At 40.0% G+C, this 25935-nt stretch overlaps 4 protein-coding genes across 6 annotated transcripts in view; 1 reads left to right on the top strand and 3 right to left on the bottom strand.

Annotated features, from left to right (window-relative positions):
* The window catches only part of LOC110988855 (uncharacterized), a 30019-nt gene extending 14994 nt beyond the window's left edge, over positions 1–15025 (bottom strand). Inside the window, exon 1 of the mRNA XM_022252763.2 lies at positions 14361–15025. The gene's annotated coding sequence lies outside the window, so the exon portion shown is untranslated. The remainder of the gene's footprint in view (positions 1–14360) is intronic.
* Positions 1–25935, top strand: part of LOC110988854 (HEAT repeat-containing protein 6-like) — a 73617-nt gene that overhangs the window by 38889 nt on the left and 8793 nt on the right. The gene's annotated exons all lie outside the window — the stretch shown is intronic.
* LOC110988859 (transcription intermediary factor 1-alpha-like) lies at positions 711–6910 on the bottom strand. The gene is made up of 2 exons (XM_022252769.2): positions 6733–6910; positions 711–6402 (listed from the first exon to the last, which is right to left on the bottom strand). The coding sequence occupies exon 2, from the start codon at positions 6398–6400 to the stop codon at positions 4406–4408; it is 1995 nt and encodes a 664-aa protein (XP_022108461.2). The 5' UTR covers positions 6401–6402; positions 6733–6910; the 3' UTR covers positions 711–4405.
* Positions 7964–22342, bottom strand: LOC110988856 (uncharacterized). 3 transcript variants are annotated; one of them, XM_087141622.1, is made up of 3 exons: positions 22218–22342; positions 20559–20646; positions 15392–20010 (listed from the first exon to the last, which is right to left on the bottom strand). In XM_087141622.1, exons 2-3 carry the CDS (start codon positions 20605–20607, stop codon positions 18041–18043), a joined length of 2019 nt encoding a protein of 672 aa, XP_086997748.1. In that variant the 5' UTR covers positions 20608–20646; positions 22218–22342; the 3' UTR covers positions 15392–18040. The 3 variants fall into 3 exon arrangements, with proteins under 3 accessions (XP_022108457.2, XP_086997748.1, XP_086997747.1); XM_022252765.2 differs by lacking the exons at positions 15392–20010; positions 22218–22342 and adding an exon at positions 7964–12951 and having other exon boundaries at positions 20559–21705; XM_087141621.1 differs by lacking the exon at positions 22218–22342 and having other exon boundaries at positions 20559–21763.

Raw genomic sequence — 25935 nt, 5'->3', positions numbered from 1 at the left:
TTTTTTAAACAAAGAATACTTCATAGGAAGAAAGTAATTAGTATATTTATTTCTCTAATATTGGCACCAAAACCCTGTAAAAAACAACATCTTGAAATAAAAGGATGTCCGGACCGTGAATAAGTGTTGTTGATATTTTTTCTCCCCCAATATCATGTTGAATGACACCAATTTTCTCCCTCCCCCCGACACCAAAAGCTGGTTACGTTACTGGCATTAACGTCCTTTTCCATGGTTCCATGTAGCTGTACTGTATGTGCATTGGACGTGGTTTAAACTGAAGTGACGTCACGCTCGCGAACTGGATATCCCAATTGGGAATGTAAAAATGAAACCAAAAAATTTCCGGTGATTAAAATTACCGACCCCTCGACTGAATGGTTTAATCCTGACTAATAATGGCATTATTCGTGAGATACTTTTTTGAGAGCCTACAGCTATGGTCAGGCACTCGTTTGGTTTGTCCGGAATGAAGAGGAACATGGGCATTGGATGTGTTCCCGTGGAATATTCTAACATGAAAAAAATACATGTACATGTTCATGTTTATGATGCATGCGCACATGGTAAAAACGTGTGCATACTCGATATGGCCACTATGTGGGTAATTGCATAAAGTGTTGGTGTCATGGCATACAGGTACAGCTACATAAATGAGGCACCTTAAACTTACTTTTGTTGGAAATGAGGATCGCTACATCTCAGAAACCTTGTTTTGGTTTTTTTATCTTCTTTTTATTTGGACTTAATCACTCACAAAAATATCTGCTTGTAATAATAGTAAGATTTGTCCCATTTTCACATTAAGTAGACTTCTGTAAAGATAGAGTTACATGTACTACAATCTAGTTCAGCTACCCAGCATATAAGCTACTTAAACCCTCCTATGCTAAGATGCATTCTTGACACGGTTGTCATATCAGTCAAAATCAGTCAAATTTCCCATATGTGTCTGTGTACTGGGGGAAGGCATTTTTGACTGTTTTTGATGGTTATAACAGAAGGAGGGTTAATTCACTCCTAAGCACGTCTTTAAGTGTATGCATTTTTCAGAGGCACAGTCCTAAGAAAGGGAACAAAAACTTGAGAAAATCGAGGAGTCTATTGTCACAGTGTGCTCACTTTACGGCCACTGCAACAGAAGGACTGGATGCAGGCCAGAAAAATGATTGTAACAACACCCAATCTATACTATTCACAATATTTGATACGAATTTATTTACAAAATTTCTCAATTCTATAATACAAAATATACACCATTCCGTATTTACAATCAGATGTCTCTCAAGTGAGTGTAGCTACAACTCAGAATTAGATTACACTAATCAAATGAATGTCTATTCACACCCGCATGAAAATCAGCATTTGCAATTCAAGTATTTACAGGTAAGTACAGGTATGTGTTAATTAAAATGTTGAATTCACTGTAAGTTCACAAACTACACAACTTAGTGCATCAAAGAGATACACTTGATAGTTTCTAATTTCTGTAATATAATGCTGTAAAATTTCAGCTCTGAAAAGCACCTCAAATAAGAGAATTAGCAAATAAGTATTCGTAAGAAAACTTCTAAACAAATGTCAGTTTCATCAAAGTAAAAGAATTATCAATTGAAGTTCCTCCGAGGAAAATAAGTATTCAAAAGAAAACTTCTAAACAAATGTCAGTATAAACTCCAGAGAAAACAAGATTGATTAAAAGTATTTCACAAGCTGGAATAACCTGAAAGGTTCAAGGCATGTACATGTAATAGAAGATCTTTAAGTCAAAATTCGCAAGTGTTATCACTACATGTACGTCTGCTCTCAAATTAAAATATCTGACATACAGTTCGACGTAATATCAGTTCCTGTCTCCTTGATTATAAGAATCTGCCCTTGCTAGCTTGCTCATCAACTCTGGTACATCTGCGGGACCACTTCCGCAACTTAGATGTGAAACCTCACTGCAGTGTGCTGTGACCAAGGTTACATCAGAATTCAAGAACCAGCCATCGAGCATGAGGAGGAACAGAACTCAACCAGTCTTTGAGCCAAGCTCAGATCTTCAAGGCCGTGGTTTTCTTCAGTTTTCTAATCTTGAAATGTCAATCAGCCGCTATGATGATCCTCACAACCAATTTTGCCTCATAAGCAGCCTGACAAATCTGCTACTGGCTGTGGCAAATGGCGCAACCAAAGTACAAAACTCGCACGGCACTGGGATAGGGACTATCAACTCAGCCCACACACCTCATCATCATGATGCATCTCTCAGTTCTCTACTGTCTATCACTGTTCATCACATTTATACCCAGTTGTGCTCTGTTCACATTCAAATCGGCCACAGAACTCCAGCCTTATTTTCTTTATCCACACAACCTGTGACAAGTCTTTACGAAGGAAAGCTCCACTGCAATACAAAAGGACAAGGTAGTGCATCCAATTCCTAAGAACAGAAAGCCATGGCCCTGGTCATTAATGTGTAACCTGAAGAAGTAAAGTGATGAATTAAACATGAAGAGAAAGTCAAGTGAATAATACATGCCAAAGTTTAGTTCTGATAAATTGGGCACAGGAGCTGACACTGAAATAGAAAATGTCTGACATTAATTGACCTGATGGAAAAATAGGAATAAAATATGGAATTAATTAATGGAGAATTCTGACATCTATAAATGAAACAAAAACATGCACACAAAAAACTGTTTCTTGTTTGAGCAACAAGCAAAGGCACTTATTTTTCATTAATTAATAAGTTTCAATAAGAAATTGCCTTTAATGGTAATTTGGCTGTGCTAACGTTTGGAAGTTCAACAAGTTCAACTGATTAAAGAGTAGCCCGCTTGGTTCTCTTCAACACACTTGTCAAAGAATAAGAATTTTTGGTGTGGGAATCAAACAGAAATACCTTCTTGGCTGAGGAATTCTTACATTTTCCCCTATGCTACCTTTTTTAATCCTTTAAGGTTAGTATCTCCATGAATGGTTGATTGAAAGAGATTGGGAAAAAGAAAACAACTCCCTTTATCTTTGAAGTTTCTTGAAATTAAAATTTTTTATTGAATAATAAGTCTTTTTTCTAAGGTATAAAGTGATAAATACATGGAGATAAGAGTTCACGTGAGCTATGTGTCATGGCATAAGCACAGAATACATTGCCAATGCACTGATGTGGCAGAATACTTTTCTTTGCTAGCAGTGACACCCCTTGTGTTAAATCAGTTCCATTCAAGATTTAATATATCTTTTTTTTATTTCAGTTGCAGACGGGTTGCAGTAATGTTTGCGCTGAATAATTAAATATCGAGTTTCCACATCCATAAACTGATGTTTATGTGTCATAGTTTGCTTTTGTTTTGCATAATTTTATTTGTTTTCAGTGGGTATTGCATTCCAAGATTTTCATTAAAAAAGGTAATAAAATGTCATCAGCTTTGTCCACCAAGCAATTTTCTAGTAAAGACAAACTAGTAAGACACAAATCTGACCCTGGCAAGCCCAATCTTGGCATGAGGACATGCCATGTTACAAATTATCATTCGTGGTGTTCAGGATTCCAACACAAACAGCTGTGTCTTCTAAGTAAGTCTCCCCTTAATCTAAAACATGTTTGCGCTTGACAGTATTCAATCTCCTGTGGAGAAGAATGGCAAATTACATGTAGTTGGTTTGTGGCACTTCCCTTGGCCTGAACAAGATACATCCTTATCTCAAGGCATTGGTTTTGGGATATGGCATCATTATCCTGAGTTCATGGCTTGGAGAATCTGCACTTCAGTCTGGGTGCCTTTTTTTGCCACTGGGCCAGTAGTGCAAGAAGTTCCTGACATCTGATACACAGTTCAATTTGAGTAGCAGGTGCGGACCCATTGCCAAGGAGTAAAGGGGCGGAGGGGACCACTCCTCACCCCCTCAGACGGGAAGCTGGCCCCATCGGTAAAAAGGATAAGCATCAAAATTTCTCGAGATATCTTCTAAATGCAGCTGCTATACATGTTTAGTTTGTTCTTGCAATGTCACTCTTGATAGACTTAATAAGCCATTTGTGAATTAAATTGAATAAAATCTGGTGCACTGAGTTATCTGACTGCACATAAACATAACAATTTGATTTCCCCAGACTAAAGCTACTGTTGCTATACATCGTGATTTGGGGCAAGCTTTTGCATAGCGACCACCATCTCTGGAATGGAGTGGTTCCTTTATGCCCTCCGTATCCATTGAGAACAGTGTATTGATGTAAGGTGTCTCTTATGTATCTTGGCAAAAGCTTGCCTAGAATCACGAGGTATAGCAACAGTGGTTTTAGTAAGGAGAATTCAAGTTGTTATGTTCACATGAATATAAAGAACTCAGTGTACCACATTTGGGTCAAAGTTAACTCGCAAAAGGCTAATTGAATGTGATGAGAGTGTACATGTAGCTATGACAGTAAGACATGGCGGCAGACTACAACTGAAGTCTCTTCTGCCACAACCAGGTCACCATTTGGGGCATGAGCGATACCGCGCACATGATCAAATCCCTTGATGACACAACCAATGTATTGGCCGTCGGGACTAAACTGGTGAATTTCATCCGATTCATCAACCAACTCCATGGCAACATAGATGTTTCCATCTTCATCACAGCACACACCTTCAAGAGTGCTCTTCCCTCTTTCATGTCCAGTGGCATTAACACCAATTGAGAATACCTCTCTGCCATTGTAGTTGACTGACGTTAATTTGTGCATGTCACTGTCAGTGTAGATAAGGCGCTGCTTGTAGGATGTCAAATAATCACCGATGCCAGGAGCAGAAAATCTTGTGATGAGAGTTCCGTCAAGATTATGTAGGAATATCTCTTCCTCCTTGCTAAAACCCACTGCTATCTGATTGTTGTCATTTACAGCAAGACATGTTGGGTAGTTTTTAGCCTTCTTACCAGATTTGAAGTGAATGAGGGGACAATATGCTCTGTCAAATGTCTTGATGATTTGACCAGCTACAACAATAAGCTTGTCGTCCTTGGTTACCACTACACACCTTGGATTATAGAGACCATAAATCTCAATTTCTTTTGAGACTGCAGGTGATTGAGGTGACTTGGGTATGAAACTGATCAATCTGTTACACGACCTATCTACTATGACCCCTTCATTGTTGGAAAATACTGCTACATGAGATGCCGATTCAAACTTGGTCCCATATTTTCCAAATTTGTGTATTTCTGCTTTTTTTTGACACTTGTTTGGCAGACATGAAGGCACTTGGCTTGATGGATCTACAGTTTGAACCTTCAACTCTGGTTTTGGGTCATTCTCATCTGCTGGTACTTGGACCAGCCTCCCTATTGTGAATAACAAGTCCTTGCTTTCAAAGTTGATGAAAGTTAGGCCGCGGGGTACTTCGTGCGGCGTTTTCTCTGTCAGTTCTTTAAGGTTGTGCAGTAATTTGTGCTTCAGATCCAGTATCTCGTGGCAGCTCGCCTGATCCATGAGTTGTTTCATCTCATCCAACTTTTGCTCTGTGTGGCTCACTTCAGTTCTGTTGGATGAATGAGCTGCTTCCAGTTTCTTAACTCTGCCTTTGTAGAATCTCTCAGCCTCTTGCTTCAGTGTCTTCCCTTCCTGTTCCAGTCTGTTCCTCCCTTCGTCAACCTTTTGATCTATTTTCTTGTTGACACTGGCAAGCATACTATACAGTGTCTTTTGCATCTTTCCAGTTGCCTGTGTTGCCACCTTAAATTCTGCTGTTTTCTGTTCAGCTTTTGCCATTAGTGCGTGGATTTCTCGTTTGCACTCGTCAAAGGCCTCCATTTGTCCAGTGAGAGAGTGCTTTGCATGATCAAGAAGAGAACAAGTTGTGCATTCCAGCTTCTCACAAGTGTTGCAGTAAATGTTGACATTCTGGTCTGGATGCTTGCCACATTTTGGAACCTGCTTTCTGAGTTTACTCTTGAAGGAGATCTCACCTGATTGTAACTGCGCCAGTGTGTTCACCTCATGAGCTCTCAGCATAGCCATTCGTCTGTGTGCCTTATTGCACTCCAGACAGAAAAAACTATCACAGTCACTGCATCTAGAGATGGCTTTGTTTTCCTCCTCACAGTTCTGACATTTGATTTCTAACCCTTGACCTTCAAGGAGCTGTTCTTGCATGGTGAATTCCTCCACCAGTGCCCCCAGTGTAAAGTGATTAGGCAGTGCAGCAACTCCATTTCCTTTTAGCTGGGTGTCACGTCTGCAGAGAGGGCATGTTAGCTTGGTACTATCTGGGTCATGATGGTGTCTGAGCTCTTGGAGGCATTTCAAACAGAAACTGTGCAAGCAGTCCAGCAGTTTAGGCTCCTTGAAACGACAAGAGCAGATGGAACATTCCAGGTGACCCTGGCTAATCTTTCCCAAGACAGATTGGACTGTGACATTGGATGCCATACCTGTGGAAGTACAAACAATGAAAGTACATTCAGGCATCAGGGACAGTTTGGAACTTTGTCACTAATCATTTTAACAGTAAATATATGCATACACACTAACATTCCTGTAGCAAGGTTTTGTTGAATTGCCTTGCAAGAAAACAGATTTACAACGTGTGTACATAAAATAATGGACGCATTTAAGGGAGCTTTAGAATTGAAAATTGTGATTATGAATCTCCGTAGCATGTATTTGGAAAGTACATGTACAAGCCAGCAGTACAAGCTAGCAGACAAAAAAAAATTGAAAATCCATTGACGTGTCTGTACATCTTTTTGTGGTATTCTTACCTTGAAAAGCAATATGTCAGATCCTTTTGAGCCTTGAGAGGACGAACAGAAATCTGGTTGAACAGCCTGACACAAAAGTTGGTCGTCTCGTCCAGGCACCACGGCAACAAGGTTCCAATCTGACTTATAATGCATGGACCACCAGCCGAATTTCTATTCTTAGGTCTGCTAATTGTCATCAGGAGAAGCTTGACACGCAATGCAAGTAATGTCCCAACTACATGTACATTGGTTTCAAAGGTCATTTAATATCTGTAGCTTGCACTCATGCTCTTATGTATAATGATCTTGAATCCATTGTTCTGTGGAATTTGGACTCTGATGTTGAGTTTCTTTTACTCTACACAAATGCCCACTTATTGTTTGTGGCTCTGATTTGTTGGCTTCATTATGAGTGCTGTGGAAGGATCCTGAAGACGAACGGAGCATACTGTTAAGAACGTCGAGTGTCCACAGTCGGTTCTTCTTAGAACTACACACTCATAAAAGATGCATTTTTCTTGTACATGGTGTACCGCAAATCTAGCTAACTTAGTACTTCCACCATGCATAGCTTTAAATCTTATCGATTAAATTTGTGTTAAAGTGACTGTTAAACATTAACACCGCTGAATGCTTGGCATTGAAAACAAATGCAGCATTACAATGTTGGAAAAATTTTGAGGGGAGCAGATCCCCCTTGACTCTTGGAGGGTTTTAAACATCATGAGACCAAAACGCAATCAGCAAGGACCTAGAAATTACATCAAATCAAATCCCCCACCCCAACCAGGTGAATAAAAACACTTGAAGAATTCAAGGCTGCAAGACACTTGAAAGGGAATAGAGTGTTTAAATCAAAATGAACTGGTTGGTTTTTTAGGCGGTTCTTTTTCCTATGGTATCATTCACGTTTTCTTAAATTCATTTAATTTAATTTTGTGTGCTTTTAAATTTTATTCATCAATATCTCAGACAGTTTCCCTTTTCAACAATGCGCACTTTATCTATCTATTCACATTTGATAATGTCTGCTGAGATGTGATGATGTCCGCTGCGTAAAAAAACACTCTGCCACCTGGATGCGAGACAGTTTACTCCATCCCTATTGGTTAAGAGTCTTCGTGCGATGCAGCACCATGCACGTGCCAAGTCCATATACATGGAGATCTTCTGGACAGTTTGCACAAGAACTGTACCATGAAGTGGACACGGGTGTTCAAGACAGTGAAAGTAACATTCTAGAACAAAATCATTGGAAATCGATCATATATTGACTTCCTTTGAGGGGAGCAGATCCCCCCTGACTCTTGGAGGGTTCTAAACATCCTGAGACTTAAAAAGGTATTTTATATGTGCTTGGCCGGTCTTAAACTAACATTTAAGACCAGCTCAGGAGAATGGATGCTGATAATGTGGCCAAGGCATTAGTCGCATCCATTCTCTTGAGCCTGTCCTAAATGCACGTTAAGACCAGCCAAGCACATATCAATTCCCTTTACGTAAGTTTTAATTGTAATCCACAGTGCAAATTTCGGCTGTTTGGCCACCAGACAAGATAGAAATAAACCAATAATACTAATAAAATAACTTTGACAGAACCTGTTATGCCAGTGCAAAAAAAAAATCATTATCCGAAACATTAAAAATAAACCGGGATTATCATGAAATTTATTTCATGTACATTGCACAGTAAAAAAACAATCAAAAAGTGTAATTCATTCTAAACTCTTCTGACTGAAACAAAGGAGTAAACTTAGATTTTGTTTCTACAATAAGTCTGCAATTTCAGCTTATAGTACATTAAATCAAACATTACAAGTTCTAAAAGCAGAAGGAGTACAGGTTGTGCTATCAACCATCATCGTGTAACACAAAAACTGATAAAAGTTTGAAAAAATAGTTGACGAAATGGTCAGCGTTACAAATTTAAGTTGATTTAAGTTGTTCTCCAGTGTAGCAATTTAGACACATCTCAGTTCACATCCAACATGTCTCATACCTAACACTTTGGGGTGGATTTTCACCTCCTCAAGGAAACCACTTTTTTCCATTCAAGTACTTAATCGGAGTATATGTACATGTATACAACAGTGATATTGAGCATGATGTCCAGGTACATGTATGTCAGCTTAAGAAAAGTTTTGCTCATATATAAAAGAAAACATTCATATATCCCTATGATGGGTAAGATTGTCTCATGCGTCTGTGTTGATTACACTATCAAAACTGGAAACTACAGTTTGCATTTTTTTACAGAGCACAAGTTTTTTGATCTGTTTAAAGCTTTTCAAGCCTTTTTCTTTTGGTTTAGCATAGAGAGAAACATGTAGAATGTAAAGTGGTGTCAGTTGAGTATTTAAAATCTTTCTAAAATCACTTGATGACGTTATCATGATTTCACCGTAACTTGTAAGGGGTACTTTTAATCTTGGAGGACTTTATTCTTGTGAAGTTTGAAGAAATTTGACTTGGAATAGAGCAAGAAAATCATTAGTGAAAGAGAAAGAAAATTAAACAATGCTAATAAAACAGATAATATAATTGTAATTTATGGCATCATGATGACATACTGGTATTTTTGTTTTGCAGTGACGAAAACCTAGAACATTTTCCCATAAAATTTCAAGATAATCAAAAGTAAATTTCCTAATGTGCAAAACAAACATTCCCTTTTTTGGTAATGTCATGTCAGAAATATTTCTGTATCATGTATCACTTTTTCCTCCCAAACGTCTTTCAAAAAGAATGTTGAAAATACCTTGTTTGGTTCGGGAGATTTATCGACAAGAAGAATAAACTTCATCCTTTATCCTACCTGTTGGAGGATTGAGAAATGGGTTAATGGTGGCTTATTAAGGTATTATTTAAGCACCATAAGAGTGACAGGGCCAGTTTGTCATATACATGTAGATGCAAAGTACACAGTGGAGAAGACAATATAGGCTTGCACGTTAGCCGTGGCAGGCTTTAAAAATGTAAATGCAAAAAGTCAATGACAAACAGTGAAATTTTAAAGGTTACATGTGACTGAAATTTTTAAGATCACAATAATTTCATCTCTGAAGTGTAAATTGCAACGGACGTGTTTTAGTAGTGTTCTTATATGAGTGTTGGTCATTAGTCATGTTATATGGTTTATTTTTTGTGGGTGTAAACTGAAATGGTAGATGCTGTTGAATATTTTTGTAACTATTTAATTCTGGTTTTTTTTTAAATTCTTATGTTAATTGTTTAATCTTTTTTATTTTGATTGTTAAATCCATTGTAATTCAGTTTGTTTAACTGCAAAAATGGATTTTAATAAACCAATATGAAATTAAATTGAAATTGAAACCTCACACTGCGATGTTATCACAACATTATTTAAAATACTGAAGTATTGTAAACTTGATGCTACATTAATTCAGACAACATTATTCCTTTGAGCTGGAGTCTTTTAGCAGACATTAGTAAAATTGAGTCTAAATACATGTGCTTACATACTGACATATTAATTTTAGTTAGAACTTGTCAAGTGCGCGAGCAGACAAAATTGACCTGAAGAGCTGGACGGCACAGATGTAAGAAAGTAGAATTTTGTCTCTGTCCTGTTTGCAAAGTGATGGGTTTGCAGGAGTCCTCTTGGGATGGGGAACTAACTAGAGTTGCATACTGTCTATCTTTCAAGTGATATTAGAAAAAAAGTTGGGCACTACCAGAGAAAAACGGAAAGTGTGAGTAAACGTAGGTTATGAGGTAATTTAGGGTTGTCTCTCCTGTACAAGCACACGTGCATTTGTATGTTTCTGTAACAATCTTGGACAAAACAGTGTTCCTTGTGTCCATTTCTGAGAACAGTGAGATTTGATGAATTGCTTGTGTGAAGACCCCCCTTCCTTAAAAAAAGACTTGAAAGTTACTCATACAGTGGACTGGTGTTGCTCTTGCCTTGGACACATGTTCCATCAGATGGTACGGGAGGTTATCAGAGATTTAAAAAGTGGAAATTTTGTCCTCAAAATAGTCAATTGGGAATGTTACTCCCCACACCAACAACACCGATGGACTTTCACTCCACATCAGTTGGGATCCAACTTTGGAGTAAAATTTGAAGCTGTTTTTTTTATGGAGCCGTGTTTTTGTGTGTAATGGTAGGTGTGTGGATGATGACAGATGTATCATTGATTATAGATCCATACTCAGTGATAGATCTGTGCTTGATAATAGATCTGTGTTTGATGTTGCATGTATGCCAATGGTAGTTGAATTCTTGTTGGTAGATCTATGTTTGATGGTAGATTTTAACAGAATTCCCGGCAGCAACTACCAGCATTGTACAACATGGTGAAAAAGTGATGCCCTTAATAAGATACTGTCCCCTTATCACCCGCCCGAGATGCTTGCCATCAGGACTGAAGTGATGAATTTCAGCTCGTTCGTTATTTATAAAGGCCGCTACAAATATGTATCCTTGGTCATCACAGCACACATCTGATAGTTCACATTGCTGAGAGGCCTGGCTCGGTATCTCTGCCGAGAACACCACACTGCCCTTGTAGTCAACCGACACAACCTGTTTCTGTTTTCTGTTGGTGTAGATGAGATGCTGATTAGAGAGTGTCATGTTATCGCTAATGCCTGGAGCTGGTAGGGTCTTTATGAGGGTTCCATACGGATTGTGCAAGGAAATCTCTCCCTTTCTCTCATAACCCAGTGCTATCACGTTGTCATCCACTGCGAGGCACGATGGTGGGCGAGACAAATCATCAGTAGCTTCGAAAAAACGGAGGAGCTGATAATCCCGGTTGAAGGTCTTGACTACTTTACGGTCTAGAATAGTGATTTGATCATTTTTGTCTACTTTGACTTGGCTTGGGTTTTTTAAACCTTTGATTTGAAGTATCGTTGCTTTAGATGGGACAGTGCCTTGCAATTTGGCTTCGCTTTTGCTAACAGGAACGAAAGTTTTCAGATGGTGTTGTGTGGCTTTTGCCTCCACCACAATGATATCATTGTTGGAGCACACTGCAACATCTCTAGCAGAGTCAAAATTCTTTCTCTCTGTCTTTAAGTCCCACGTTTTGGAAAGATAAGGCTGCTCTGGTCCCTGCAGTGGATTCTCCTCATCTTGGGCTTGTAATTTTGGTTTGGATTTGGCGTCTAGCACCAGTTTGCCAAGGCTGACCTCTTCACCCTCTTCAAAATGAAAGGCAGCTTGTTTTGCCACAGCTGGTGGTTTTTGACATGTGAGTTCTTGGAGGTTTTGAAAGAGTTTCTCCTTGAGGTTAAGAATCTCGCAGGAGCTTGCTCGTGCCACAAGTCTGTTCACATCATCCAGCTTCTGTGCTGTTTGGCTCCTCTCCTTGCTGCATGTAGCTTCAGCAGTTGTCAGCTTCTGAAGTTTCTCTTTGTAAACCTTCTCTACCTCTTCCTTCAGCTTTCTCTCCTCCTGTCTTATCCTTGCAACCTCCTTGTCAGCCTTCTCGGAGATTTTTGCTGTGGCATCGAAATACATGTTGCCAAGTTTTTCCCTTGTCCCTGCCACTTTCTTTTCAGCTGTGCGCCAGGTTTTCTGGATCTTTTCGGCTTTTGCCATCATCTCTGCAATGTCCTGCTTGCATTTGCCAGATGCTTCCGACAAGTCAGTAAGGGAGTGCTTTGCATGATGGAGGGCGTAGCATGTGGTGCACACCACTTGCTGGCATGTGTTGCAGTACATGCTGACAATTTGATCTGGATGTCTCGCACATTTTGGAGTTTCTCGTAATTTGCTCTTGTAGACATTTTTGCCTGAGCTAAGCTCATCCAGTGTACGGATTGAATGAGATTTCAACATGGCCAGACGTCCATGTAACGTTTTGCATTCTTGACATAGGAAACTGTCACAGTCCATACATCTTGAGATAGCTGGATTCTCTTCCTCACAGGCTTGACATTTGATCTCTGAACCCAACTGAACCCCAGACAGTTGTTCCTGTATTGTGAATTCTTCAACCAGGGCTCCCAGTGCAAAGTTATTAGGCAAAGCAGCAACATCATTTCCTTTCAGCTTGGTGTCATGTCTGCAGAGAGGACACGTTAGCTTGGTAGAACCTGATCCTTGACCTTGGCTGAGCTGCTGGAGGCATTTCAGGCAGAAACTGTGTAAGCAGTCCAGCACTTTAGGCTCCTTGAAACGACAGGAGCAGATGGAACATTCTAGATGATCCTGGCTGATCTTGCTCAGGACGGATTGGACTGTGACATTGGATGCCATATCTGTGGAGGTTCAAACATTAAAATGGCAGTTAGTCTTCTAAAAATGTTTTTGTAGGAATTTAACCCTGTTAATCTCACCTAAACACAGACAGATCAAAAATAAACATTATGGAGCAATTGCTTGGTACAACTTAAATACACATATATTTCCACAACTGCACACATGTTTGTGTGACATTATGGAATAACGTCAAATGTACATGTATACTTACAACAGCATTGAGATCAAATTTCAAGAACTCCTACCTGCGTTTAGCAATAGAGCACAAACACGTTGGAGCTCAAAGATCAAAATTCTTCAAATGACTTCTTTCTCATTGCAGTATTTGTTGTGTTTTTTCTTAAAAGTCAAAATTACTAGGATTTTGGATCAAAACATTTAATCGGTAGCTAGCTGTAAAGCACATGATGGAAGTATATGTAAGTGCAGTGAATAGTGCAGTGAAGATTCGGAATGGTCTGAATGTTCCATTGGGCACACCAGCCATTCTGCTGGGAGTTAGTATTCCCAGCAGAATGCTTGGAAGCAGCTGTCGTTCTGTGGGAATGTTTCATTGCACCGTTTCCCTCCATGTTGAGCGTGTCTGTCCAGTGAAAGAGTGTGTTGGAATAGTCCGTTGGAACAGTTTGCTGGAGGAAGCTGATATTCCCAAATGCAAATCATGACAACCGCAAGTAGTGCCGTGAACAGTAAATAAAAGTTGAAAGTTTTGAGATGCCCTGCTCATATTGTCAGTGTCCTCTGTGGTAATTGTGCTTCCAATTTATGCAGATGATTGGTAGAACAGTTGCTTATCCCTCTGCTTGTAGTTATCATTGGGTTGCATCGGTCCATGGCCGTGTTCTCACTTAATTACAATTCGAGTCCATTTCTGGTGACCGTTACATCCAAGGTAATCAGAATCATTGCATGGGGGATCATAAATGAAAATTGGAATAGTGAGTCTCACTGCATGTGCAAACTTCCCTCCGAAGAGTTTCAAGAGAGGAAGAAGAAATCCCCCTAGACATGATGTGTGCTTTCTTTGTGGTATTCTAAAAAGAGGGTTCCCCTGCCTTTTCGATTATGAGGCTGCCCCGTCATTTTGGCCCCTCACATTAACAGAGACAGAGGGAAGAAAAAAATCTGAGAGAAAAACAACCTAAGTCCAACAATATTTTGGAACTGGCCTCACTGAGATTGTTCTGTCAGACAAAAGGTCATAGAATACATAACTGACTTATCAAGAAAACATATGGATGACAGTACATGTACATGTAAGTATACCATGATAATAATTGAGAACTACTTTTTAGGCCCTGTCGACAACAGCAATGTGCTTGTTTGCTGTTGGCAGTTGATTTTTTTTTCAATTTTCAGGGGGCCAACTCATGCTCTAAGAGAAACTCTTTTCTCAAGGAAAACTTACTTTTGAGGTCCTGTTTGTGCTGCTGGATGATTAAAACCTCAGTAAATTCTGTAGCAAATGGCACAACACAGCACAGACGCCGGCAAGTTTAAAAGTGCGTGCGCATGAATTCATGAGCGTGTATATCCATGCGCCATGCCAAGAATGTTGCAGTCTGGTGTGCAGTGTTTGCACTACCAGCCAAGTTTCTATTTTTAGATTCCCTTAAGCTTCTCAGGCAGTAAAGCCAGACAGGTCAGTGCATGTTCACTGTGAGTTGTGCCTATTGCATTTGGGATATCTTGCTTGGTTTCACGTGATTGGGTATAAAGGTCATGTAGCATGTTTAGAATATGAGCTGGATCGTACATGTCCATGTGCATAATGAACTTAAAGGGGAAGTTGGTGCCCATTATGAAACATTGGCTCAAGTGGAATCCAGCTTCTTCCCATTAAAATCTAAAATGTTAGCGAGTCTGGCATTTGGATCCCAGCAGAATCTTAAGAAAGACTCTGCTAGGATTGAAATGCCAGACTTTTAAACATTTGAAAGACCTAATTTTGTTTCATTTCAGGGCACTGCAGTCAGGGAGCAGCTTGAAGCAGCAGTTTTGTGGCATTTCACATGTCTGATGTCCTTTTACTTTTATTCAGACTTCAAGTCTGATAAGTACATGGTTGTTGCTAGTTTGTTCTGTCCACTAGGTTATGTGCCGGGGTGGAGGGAAGGGGCTTGCACATGATTTGATGTGGGTACAACAGCCTGTGTGCCTATTCCATTCATTAAAAGGGGTGTCATAAGGAACTGTTTCATTTTAAAGGTACAATTTGAAGCGCTTGTTCTGTTTTTAATATGTGTACACCAGCCCTTTGCTTCATGGAGATTCTTGAAATGAATTGAATTTGGTACGTGATAGTCAAAAATTCTTCACATTCCATAAAAACTTACAGTGCATGGAGATGCAGCACGCACAACCAACCGTCACCACAGAAACGCAGGTAACAATGTTGGCATGGCATGGTAAAAAAGGAATCAAAGGGAAACAAAATGATACAAAATATCTATCTTGAAGACAATTTTCATTTCAAAACTGACCTTCTCTGATTCAGTCCCATATAAGAAACGCATTATAATATGGGTTCAGAATCACAGTTAAAATTATCAATAAACATATTGAATGCATCCTAAACCTGATGCAAAAGAAATAAACCATAAGCTGTCTTCTTCTAGAATAAATCTGGAACCTTAAACCTGCATCAAGTCAAGTTTAAAGTTGCTAAGCGCTGAAAATACCAGTGTTGATGTGAACAGTTCTGAGAAAGGCAGAAAGTAGTGCCCAGTCAACTAATTACATGGTTAAAATGGCAAAGTTGAAATCCGTTTTTCACAGTAATGGTCAGCTATAACCGGAGGAAGAGAAACTTCCTGAATATCAGCAAATTCTAATTGACAGAAAACTTCTTGTCCCTTGAGAGGAAACCTTAGAAACATGTCAAGTTCAACGACTTCTTGAGGGAAATCACTTTTTTGTTGAGAAGACGAAATATACGAAATAAAACAATTACAATAGATGTGTCAAAATGGTAAAGTGTCTTTGTCAATGTTGCCACTGTCACGGACAGCCCATGTCGCTACAGTCACTGACATTGGCAACATTGGCTGAGAAATATTTGAGCTTATTTAAACGAAAATCTTACTATTAAAAAATTCAATAGGTTCATTTTCTAAGAATCGGGAGTGTAATAATGAAACTGAAATAATGAAATTTCATACTCCTCTCGGCCAGAATCCATCTGCAAATTGCATGCTTTCAAAGTAGGTTCTATATTCAATCAATCAATCAATCAATCAATCAATCAATCAATCAATCAATCAATCAATCAATCAATCAATCAATCAATCAATCAATCAATCAATCAATCAATCAATCAATCAATCAATCAATCAATCAATCAATCAATCAATCAATCAATCAATCAATCAATCAATCAATCAATCAATCAATCAATCAATCAATCAAATCCCCAATGATTTCAATATTCATGGAAAATAAGGAAAGATCCAAAAAGCTGCACGTATCCCCATTAAATATATAGTGGAAACTCCACTTGTGTGCCATTTGAAGAGCTGACACCATCTTGGGTCTACTGTCAAAGAGGGCTGTCCTGATTTCCACGCACTTAGTGATTCGGGAAGGCACTGCTTTAAAAAAGGTGTAACTAAACTAATTATGGTAGAGGGTTTGCGGATACACCATGTGGAAAATATCTGTTTGAGTATGTGTGGTTCTGAAAAGAACCAGTTACTCCACATTTCGGACAGTGAGTGCTCTGTCCGTCTTCAGGACGGTCCTGAAGACCTGAAGTCCTGAAGACGGACAAAGCACTCACTGTCCGAAACGTCAAGTAACCGGTTCTGTCCGTCTTCAGGATGGTCCTGAAGACCTGAAGTCCTGAAGACGCCCAAAGTACTCACTGTCCGAAACGTCAAGTAACCGGTTCTGTCCGTCTTCAGGATGGTCCTGAAGACCTGAAGTCCTGAAGACGCCCAAAGTACTCACTGTCCGAAACGTCAAGTAACCGGTTCTGTCCGTCTTCAGGATGGTCCTGAAGACCTGAAGTCTTGAAGACGGACAAAGCACTCACTGTCCGAAACGTCAAGTAACCGGTTCTGTCCGTCTTCAGGATGGTCCTGAAGACCTGAAGTCCTGAAGACGCCCAAAGTACTCACTGTCCGAAACGTCAAGTAACCGGTTCTGTCCGTCTTCAGGATGGTCCTGAAGACCTGAAGTCTTGAAGACGGACAAAGCACTCACTGTTCGAAACGTCAAGTAACCGATTCTTTTCAGAACCACAAACACTCAAAGAGATATTTTCCACATGGTGTATCCGCAAACCTGATCATATTCCACCATGCAAACCTTCAAGAGCTACTTAAACTAATTAAGAACTAGAATTATGATAAAAGGTTATCACTTCCGTTCATGGGCATGCCCTAAAATGTCATCAGTTACTGCTACGTAATCATGTAGATCCAAAGTGCCCCCCCCCCCAAAAACCAACTTGAAATTAGGTGGCAGGATGTGACAGCAATACAAACCGTGATGGGCTGTATCATGGTGACCCCCAAAATTGTCTTGCAATAAATTGAGAGTGGGGTGAACTGGGGTGAGATTTGTCAGGATTTTTCATCGGGATTTTCATGATTAAAGGGTTTTTGTTCTCTCTTAAAATCTGGGAATCCATAGTTTACCATAAGGTGCTAAAAGTTGATTTATACATGAGCCACAGGTAATTTAAGAGTTGTCCTCTGGCAAACACAAATGTGTACCATAGGTGAAAGGGCTTCAAAACCTTTGGTGATTATTTCATAGATGATAAGGTGCTAAAAGTTGATTTTATTCATGAGCCACAGGTACTTTAAGAGTTGTCCTCTGGCAAACACAAATGTGTACCATAGGTGAAAGGGCTTCAAAACCTTTGGTGATTATTTCATAGATGATAAGGTGCTAAAAGTTGATTTATACATGAGCCACAGGTAATTTATAAGTTGCCCTCTGGCAAACACAAATGTGTACCATAGGTGAAAGGGCTTCAAAACTCTTGGTGATTATTTCATAGATATTTCATTTTCCTCACTCACACCTCTTTTGGGGAATGGGGGGTGCCAATCCCCTCTGCTCCCTCCCCCCGAACCTCCTTCAATCCTGGTGATAAACTTTAACAGAACTGCCAGCAGCAACTACCAGCAGTTTACAAGATGGTGAGAAAGTGATGCCATAGGCAGGATATCGCCCCCTGATGACCCGTCCAAGGTGCTTGCCATCAGGGCTGAAGTGATGGATTTCATCTCGTTTGTCATTTGTGTCTCCTGTAGAGGCTGCCACAAAGATGTATCCTTGTTTGTCGCAGCAAACGCCTGCTAGTTGACATTGCTGATTGGCCTGGCCGGGTATCTCGGCCGAAAATGCCACACTGCCATTGTGGTCAAGTGAGTGTACCTTTTTTGCCTCCCACGTGGTGTAGATGAGATGCTCCCTGTAGGCAGTCATGTAATCAGTAATACCTGGAGCTGGCAGGGTTTTGATGAGGGTACCATCCGGTTCATGCAGTGATATCTGCTCCGTTTTCTCATAACCCAGCGCTATGATGTCATTGTCACTCACAGTGAGACATGTCGGTGGGCAAGATGACCCCCCACTTGCTTCAAACTGACGGAGGAGGTGGTATTTCCTGTTGAAGGTTTTGACCAATGTTTCGTCCAGAAGGATGAGTTGATCATGTTTGTCTACAACAACTCTGCTTGGGTTTCTCACGCCTTTGATTCGAATTGCTTGAGGAAGGAAAGGGCCCTCAGACTTGCGCTTGCTAATAGGAAAGAATGTTTTCAATTGTTGGTTAATAGTGTGAGCTTCTAGCACAACAATTTCATCATTGGAGAATACTGCAACATCTGCAGGAGAGACAAATCCATATCTTTCTGTCTTCAAAACCCACATGTTAGGGAGATTCAACTGCTTGGGTCTCGTTGATGGGTCCTCCTCAGCTTGACATTCTAATTCCGGTTTGGATGTGGCATCCAGCACCAGTTTGCCAAGACTCAACTCTTCACCCTCTTCAAAATGAAAGGCAGAAGGTTTTTCCAAAGTGGGCGGTTTTTGACTTGTGAGTTCTTGGAGGTTTTGAAAGAGTTTCTCCTTGAGGTTAAGAATCTCGCAGGAGCTTGCTCGTGCCACAAGTCTGTTCACATCATCCAGCTTCTGTACTGTTTGGCTCCTCTCCTTGCTGTATGTAGCTTCAGCAGTTGTCAGCTTCTGAAGTTTCTCTTTGTAAACCTTCTCTACCTCTTCCTTCAGTTTGCCTTCCTCCTGTTTGATCCTGGTCATCTCCTTGCTCACCTTCTTAGAGATTTTCTCCATGGTATCGAAAAACAAGTTGTCCAATGTTTCACGTGTCTCTGCCACTTCCTTTGCAGCCGTGCTCCACTCTGTCTGGACTTTTTGAATGTTTACTGTCAGCTCAGCAATGTCCTGTTTGCATTTGGAAGATGCTTCGGGCAAGTCAGTAAGGGAATGTTTTGCATGATGGAGGGCGTAGCATGTAGTGCACACTACTGTCTCACATGTGTTACAGTACATGCTGACTATCTGATCTGGATGCCTCGTACATTTGGGAGTTTCTCGTAATTTGCTCTTATAGGCATTCTTACCTGAGCTGAGCTCAACTAGTGAATGGATTTTATGGGATTTCAACATGGCCAGACGTCCATGTGCCGTTTGACATTCTTGACATAGGAACCTGTCACAGTCCATACATCTTGAGATAGCTGGATTCTCTTCCTCACAGGCTTGACATTTGATCTCCGAACCCAACTGAACCCCAGACAGTTGTTCCTGTATTGTGAATTCTTCAACCAGAGCTCCTAGTGCAAAGTTATTAGGCAAGGCAGCAATATCATTTCCTTTTAGCCGGGTGTCATGTCTGCAGAGAGGACACGTTAGCTTGGTAGAACCTGATCCTTGGCTGAGCTGCTGGAGGCATTTCAGGCAGAAACTGTGTAAGCAGTCCAGCACTTTAGGCTCCTTGAAACGACAGGAGCAGATGGAACATTCCAGATGATCCTGGCTGATCTTGCTCAGGACTGATTGAACTGTGACATTGGATGCCATATCTGTAGAAGTGTTTGCAATAAAATCTCACTGAAGATAAAAGTAAAGTTTCATGCAGTGTGCATCAGTCTGAATACAACTCAACCATTCATCAGAGATCACATTTTCTGTTCAGTTGACTCATATTTTGGAAATGTGATACAGGTTCCTTGAAATGTTTGCAGTGAAGTTTGTCCTGGTTAAAATATGTTCTCAGTTGAAACGCTTACTGCTATTACAAATTCTTAGCTTGTTCCCATTACCTTTGTTTGTCTTGCCAAAAGGAGGAGTGGCTAATGTGAAATCTGTGCTTTTAGCTTGACAAAGAACTGAAATAATGAAAGATTGCGTTATTACCATTGGCATGCTTTGGGGGATTTTGGTTTATAATTTTGAACTAAATTTTAGAAAACCGCTTTACCCAGTTTTGTAGCTATCCTTTGAATTCACAGTTTAGAAGATGGAAGCATTGGTTGAATGCTCTCAGGTGGCAAACTACATGTACAGTAACTATGTCCAGCACTTGAATACCAAATGAATACCGTTAGTGGTTGTCTGAAAGTCAACTTACCACATAAGCGTATACTCTCTGAAGGTTCCTGTGTACTTGTATGACTCATTCCTGACTGCGTTGTTGACAGGACATCGTATGCTGTATGCTGTTGCAACGACAGGATGTACACGTTGAATATAGTAGTACCATATGTTCGTATGTTTCTGATGTTATTCATTCGTGGCAGGAATTTTTTTTTTTTTTAGTTTTCCACACCTGCAAATCACAGGTGGAAGTTTGCTATAAAATCAGAGATAGTTGGCACTTTGCCCTCTACAGCTCTTGGACACAAGGCCCATAGGGACTCCAATAGGCATGATGTTTCCTCTCCTCTCCCCTTAGTGCCCTGTATTGAGCTGTTCAAGGTTTCAAGTTCATTCACAAATTTGTGTTGTCCCCAATGCAAGTGCAGAATGGACGTGCCCTGACATGTGATACACCTACACCGTGTTGAAAGTGTTGTGTAGGGCAAAGGCATGGTTTGTGATATCCCTTTAAAGTAGGCCTGTTCTTCAGCACACTTATTTTATTGTATTCCTTCTGTTTCCAAATTTCTGTTGGTGAGGGATAAAGCTTTTTCTCCGCATTAGTTCCTAGTGCAGAAAATTGTATTCCCAGTTCCAAAAAATGTGTTATTTCACTGAGTTTTCTTTTCTACATGACAATGTAGATAAGCAATAGAAATAACAATCTAATTTCCACACTAGGTTTGTAGCGTTAAGTGTGGCTTGGTGTGTGTTTGTAACTGTTTGTCACCCATTGCGTGTGGCTATAGTTCAGTGGCTTAATGCCCAGTTATTACAGGTTTACAGGAGGGTCAAACTTCTGCATTCCCCTCCCCATGTTTTAGCTGACAATTTGTCAAGAGCTGTCGATCCAGTCCATCAGTCATATTATTTTAGGATCTGTGCTCGAAGTTAAGCGGATGAAACAATTTCATTTTTGACATTCTGTGATTGATTAACACAGTAGAAATGTTGATCGATTGTCCACTTTTTCATGCAGTAGCAACCTGGAAAATCAGGCTGGCTAGAGAATGAGCAAAGAACTAAGGTGAAACAAAATATGGAAACCAACAGAAATGTTGCAGGATTTTTAACAATAAAGATGCAGAGAACATAATTTACTCTTGAAATCCTAATTTATTTTTTTTTTACCAAACTACATGGATCAGAATAAAAAACTGTAGAATTGTCAATCAAGTGTTACAAATAATGATTAAATGGTAACCCTTTCAACCACAAAGCAGAATAGTCTGCAAAATAATTGTGTGGTAGTTGATTAAACCAGAAACCAAACCAATTAGCAGGGACCTAGAAAATATACCAATTTCAAGAAAAGGAACTTAGAAAATACCTTTGAAGAGCCACGGTAGAAAAACACTTGAAAAAAGGAACAGATTATGCAAACCAAATTTTCAAAAGAAATAAATCACTGCAAAAGCTCTCTTCTTGAATAATCCTATGCTTAGACTGACATCAAATTAAACTTTTGTTTGAAATTACATTTGCCTGAAGCAAAACTTGCGAAAGAAAGCTTGTACAACCAGTTATCACTGTGTTCAGAAATGGTACAAAATAGTTGGGGGAAAAACAGGCGGAAAAAAAGTTGAATAAATTGGTCAGCTTTCACCAGAAAAACAGGAACTTTAGAATTTAATTCACGAGGCATTCTTACCTGAGCTAAGCTCAACCAGTGAATGGATTCTATGGGATTTCACACGTCCATGTGCCATTTGACATTCTTGACATAGAAAACTGTCCCAGCTGATATTTCTTGAGATAGCTGGATTCTCTTCATCACAAGCTCGACATTTGATCTCTGACCCCAGCTGAACTTCAACAAGTTGTTCTTGCATTGTAAATTCCTCCACTAGGGCCCTTAGTGTGAAGTTACTGGGCAGTGCAGCAACATTTCCTTTCAGCTGGGTGTCATGTCTGCAGAGAGGACAGGTTAGCTTGGTACTATCTGGGTCATGATGGTGTCTGAGCTCCTGGAGGTATTTCAAGCAGAAATTGTGTAAGCAGTCCAGCACTTTAGGCTCCTTGAAACGACAGGAGCAGATGGAACATTCCAGATGATCCTGGCTGATCTTGCCCAAGACAGACTAGACTGTGACATTGGATGCCATATCTATGGAAAGAAGTTGATGTAATGAAACTGCGCTGTCTGAACGTTCATTGATTGATCGACTGGCCTACTGAAGTCATTTTCATTAATTTTCTTTTACCAAGTTACCAGATGGCAGTCAGCTCACATCTACCTTAACAGCAAGGTCATATTTCCATACATAATGCTAAGTAAATGGGAGAATTCATTTCCTAAAATTCCGTCTATGAAAAAGAGACTTATTGTCACACTATGTTACTTCTTTTTCGATATCAAGACGGTGTTCAAAGTCTAAAGAAATCCGGTATGCACATCATGAGCCTAACTTCTCTTATTGTATGTGTTGCTGTTGGCAATGTGAACATGGCGAGAGTAGTCACACCTGTTTCTGTGTTTAGGTACATGCAGAGTATATGTACATGGCTTGTGCTATATTGAAAAACTTGCAGGTGTAGCATTATAATGTGTGCCCTATCTCCTGCAGAGGGTCAGTTCCAGGTGATCCATGTCACTGAACATTAATGGGGCTGGATCACAAAAGTTTCAGCATTGAACAAGCTTTTGCGAGTTAACTTTGACCCAAATCTGGTACACTGAGTTCACATGAACATGACTACTTGAATTCGCCTTACTACAACCACTGTTACTATACCTCGTGATTCGGGGAAGCTTTTGCTTAGTTACATAAGAGACGCCTTGCAACAATACACTGTTCTCAATGGATAAGGAGCGCATAAAGGAACCAGTCCATTCCAGAGATGGTGGTTGCTATGCGAAAGCTTGCCCCGAATCACAAGGTATAGCAACAGTGTCTTTAGTCTGGGGAATTCAAATAGCTATGTTTATGTGCAGTCAGATGACTCAGTGCACCAGATTTTATTCAATTTTATTCACAAATGGCTTATTCTTGAACTGAACGACAGAAGAAAGGCAACTACATGTAATAATGCATGTGGTTAAAAGGGTTTGTGAAATGGAAGGATGACATGTGTTCAAAAGTCTGCATATGAAATGATTATTGATTGGGGAAAAATGTCAATAATTCTGTCTGCATTTGTGGGAGGTGAATTTTCTCCTCACTTGTCGTGTTGTAGTTCCTGGGTGTGAAACATCTGGACTCAGTTGAATAAGCTTGTTTAAAGAGTGGTGAAAATGATTGTGTCAACAGTATTGATTGTGTTATGCACAGTGGTTTAGTCAGTCGGGAGGGGGCATGTTACCCCAGGGGAAGTCCATACCATCCTCCTCCCCTGCAGACCCCCGCCCCCTTCACACACCCAGGGCCATAGCAACCAGGGGGATGAGGGGGGGTGTGAACCCCCCATAATTAATTACAGTCAGCAAGTAAAGCTGCGATCAGCAAATGGATCTAAAAATTAATACGTAAATGATATACATGGGCCATCCTCTGAAGCATGAATTGTGGCCTGTCACGGATCACATTGCAAATTTTCCACGACACAAAGGCTGGTGAACAAGTTACAAGTCAGCAAATTGACTTTGGCACACCCCCCACCAAGAAAATGCCTTTGCTCTGCCACTCATCACACCCTTCCCCTTTGAAATCTTTTGAATGCACACAACCAGTGTGCAAGCTACAATTAATCATCTTTCAGCGCCTCCTTGAGAACATGTGTCCCCCCCCGATGCTCCCTCAGAAATCTCACCCAAGTTACACCACTAGTTGTGTACTATTTTACCCCCAACCAAGTCCCAGACAACCATGAGCCATATTCTTTCATTCTGCAGTTGGCCAGTCTCCATACCTTTCTTCAAATTTGTCTTTTCCCCTTCTTTCATTTTTCTTTGTTTGAAATATTTTCCTGAGTTGTTTTGAACTTCAAAGTAAAGCATTCTGTCCATGCTTGGTAAAAATTTCCTATTGCCTGAAATGATATCACTGACAAGCCTGTCACAAGAGGGCTCACTATTCTTAGATCAGTAAGGAGGCTTTTGTTGGCGTGAGTGTCACATTTTTCTGTACACCCATCTCATATCACAAGAAGGAAGAATTTCATTTCCTGTTACATGTTCATTGAAAAAAGTTGGTTTGGTAAATCTGCCCCCTCCATTTTGGGTCTCAAAAATTAGCAAAGGATGCTTGATTTTTGTGTGTTCATGCTCACCAGATGGTGACAGGTAAAAATAGTACACAGTCATGTACTGTAAATGTTAGTAATATGCACCGGCACCGCACAAGTACATAGAAAGAGAGAGAAGATAAATTTATAAAGGATAGATCATAAATGAAAAATGAATCCTCTGTGGGTAGTTTCAACAACTCCTACAAAAAACGCATTGTCTCTAATTATCTGAGATAGCTCCTTCTCCTCTATTATTCTGCTACGATTCTCTTGTTCCTCTAAAATGCATCAGCGGGGCTTATTTGCAGCTCTCAGTACATTTCAGTATTTGCAGGTATTTTTTCTTTTACTTTGTGTTCATTGTCTTGCTTTTGTCTTTACTCTGGATGAATGTTGTTAGTTTTGTTTGGCTAGTTTTGTCTTACTAAGGCATTTCTGTCGAAGACTTTGTCTTCTGAGTATGTTTCGGTATTGTCCCTTTTCTTCACCTTGGTGTCTTACTTATAATTAATCTTGTATTTGTCAAACCTTTTGTTTATGAATCTGTATAATTCAGCAAATACACTTGGCAACATGGAACTAAAATAAATGCCAAAACAAGGTAAACAGAAATTTGGCACTGGATGGAATGGTTCCATTAATTAGGTGTCTTTCACTGATTTTCAATAAAAGAAACTTTGATATTTTTGCGGAATTTTGGCTTCGTCTGCGCCATACTGGTCCTAATCCCTCACAGAGAATGCTTCATATAATCGAGCATAGGTTGTGCGTGAGTTAACTGGTAATGATCATTAATTGGCTGAGTGTATTTTTTGCATTATCCTACAAGGCTTCAGCATACATCACAAATTACATTTTCACACATTTTATACTGATAAAATTTCCTCAAGGCAGAGGACAGAACTGTGTGATATATGATCTCATCAAATCAGCAGACAGCTTGTCAGAGATCACATGGTATGCCAGTCACTTGCAACTTGAAGTCTTGTGAAATATTTCTGATGCAAATGTACAGGGGTCTCTGCTAATTTATTATGTTGTTTAAACATTCCACAAATCCCTGGGTTTAAGGACTGGTCATGGACACAATTTCTGTGGAATGTTTACTCTACATGTATGTCAACATGTCGTTCAATTTCATTAATGCATGAAGAGCAGTGGTGGGCTCCTACATAGCTGAACTCAGTGGCATAGCTGTGTCG

The sequence above is a fragment of the Acanthaster planci genome, linkage group LG09 (genome assembly GCF_054643075.1).
Source record: "Acanthaster planci isolate LZ-2023a linkage group LG09, COTS_SCS, whole genome shotgun sequence".
NCBI lineage: Eukaryota > Metazoa > Echinodermata > Asteroidea > Valvatida > Acanthasteridae > Acanthaster > Acanthaster planci.
The sequence above is the reverse complement of the archived record's forward strand: the minus strand, read 5'-3'. Positions and strand labels throughout refer to the sequence as shown.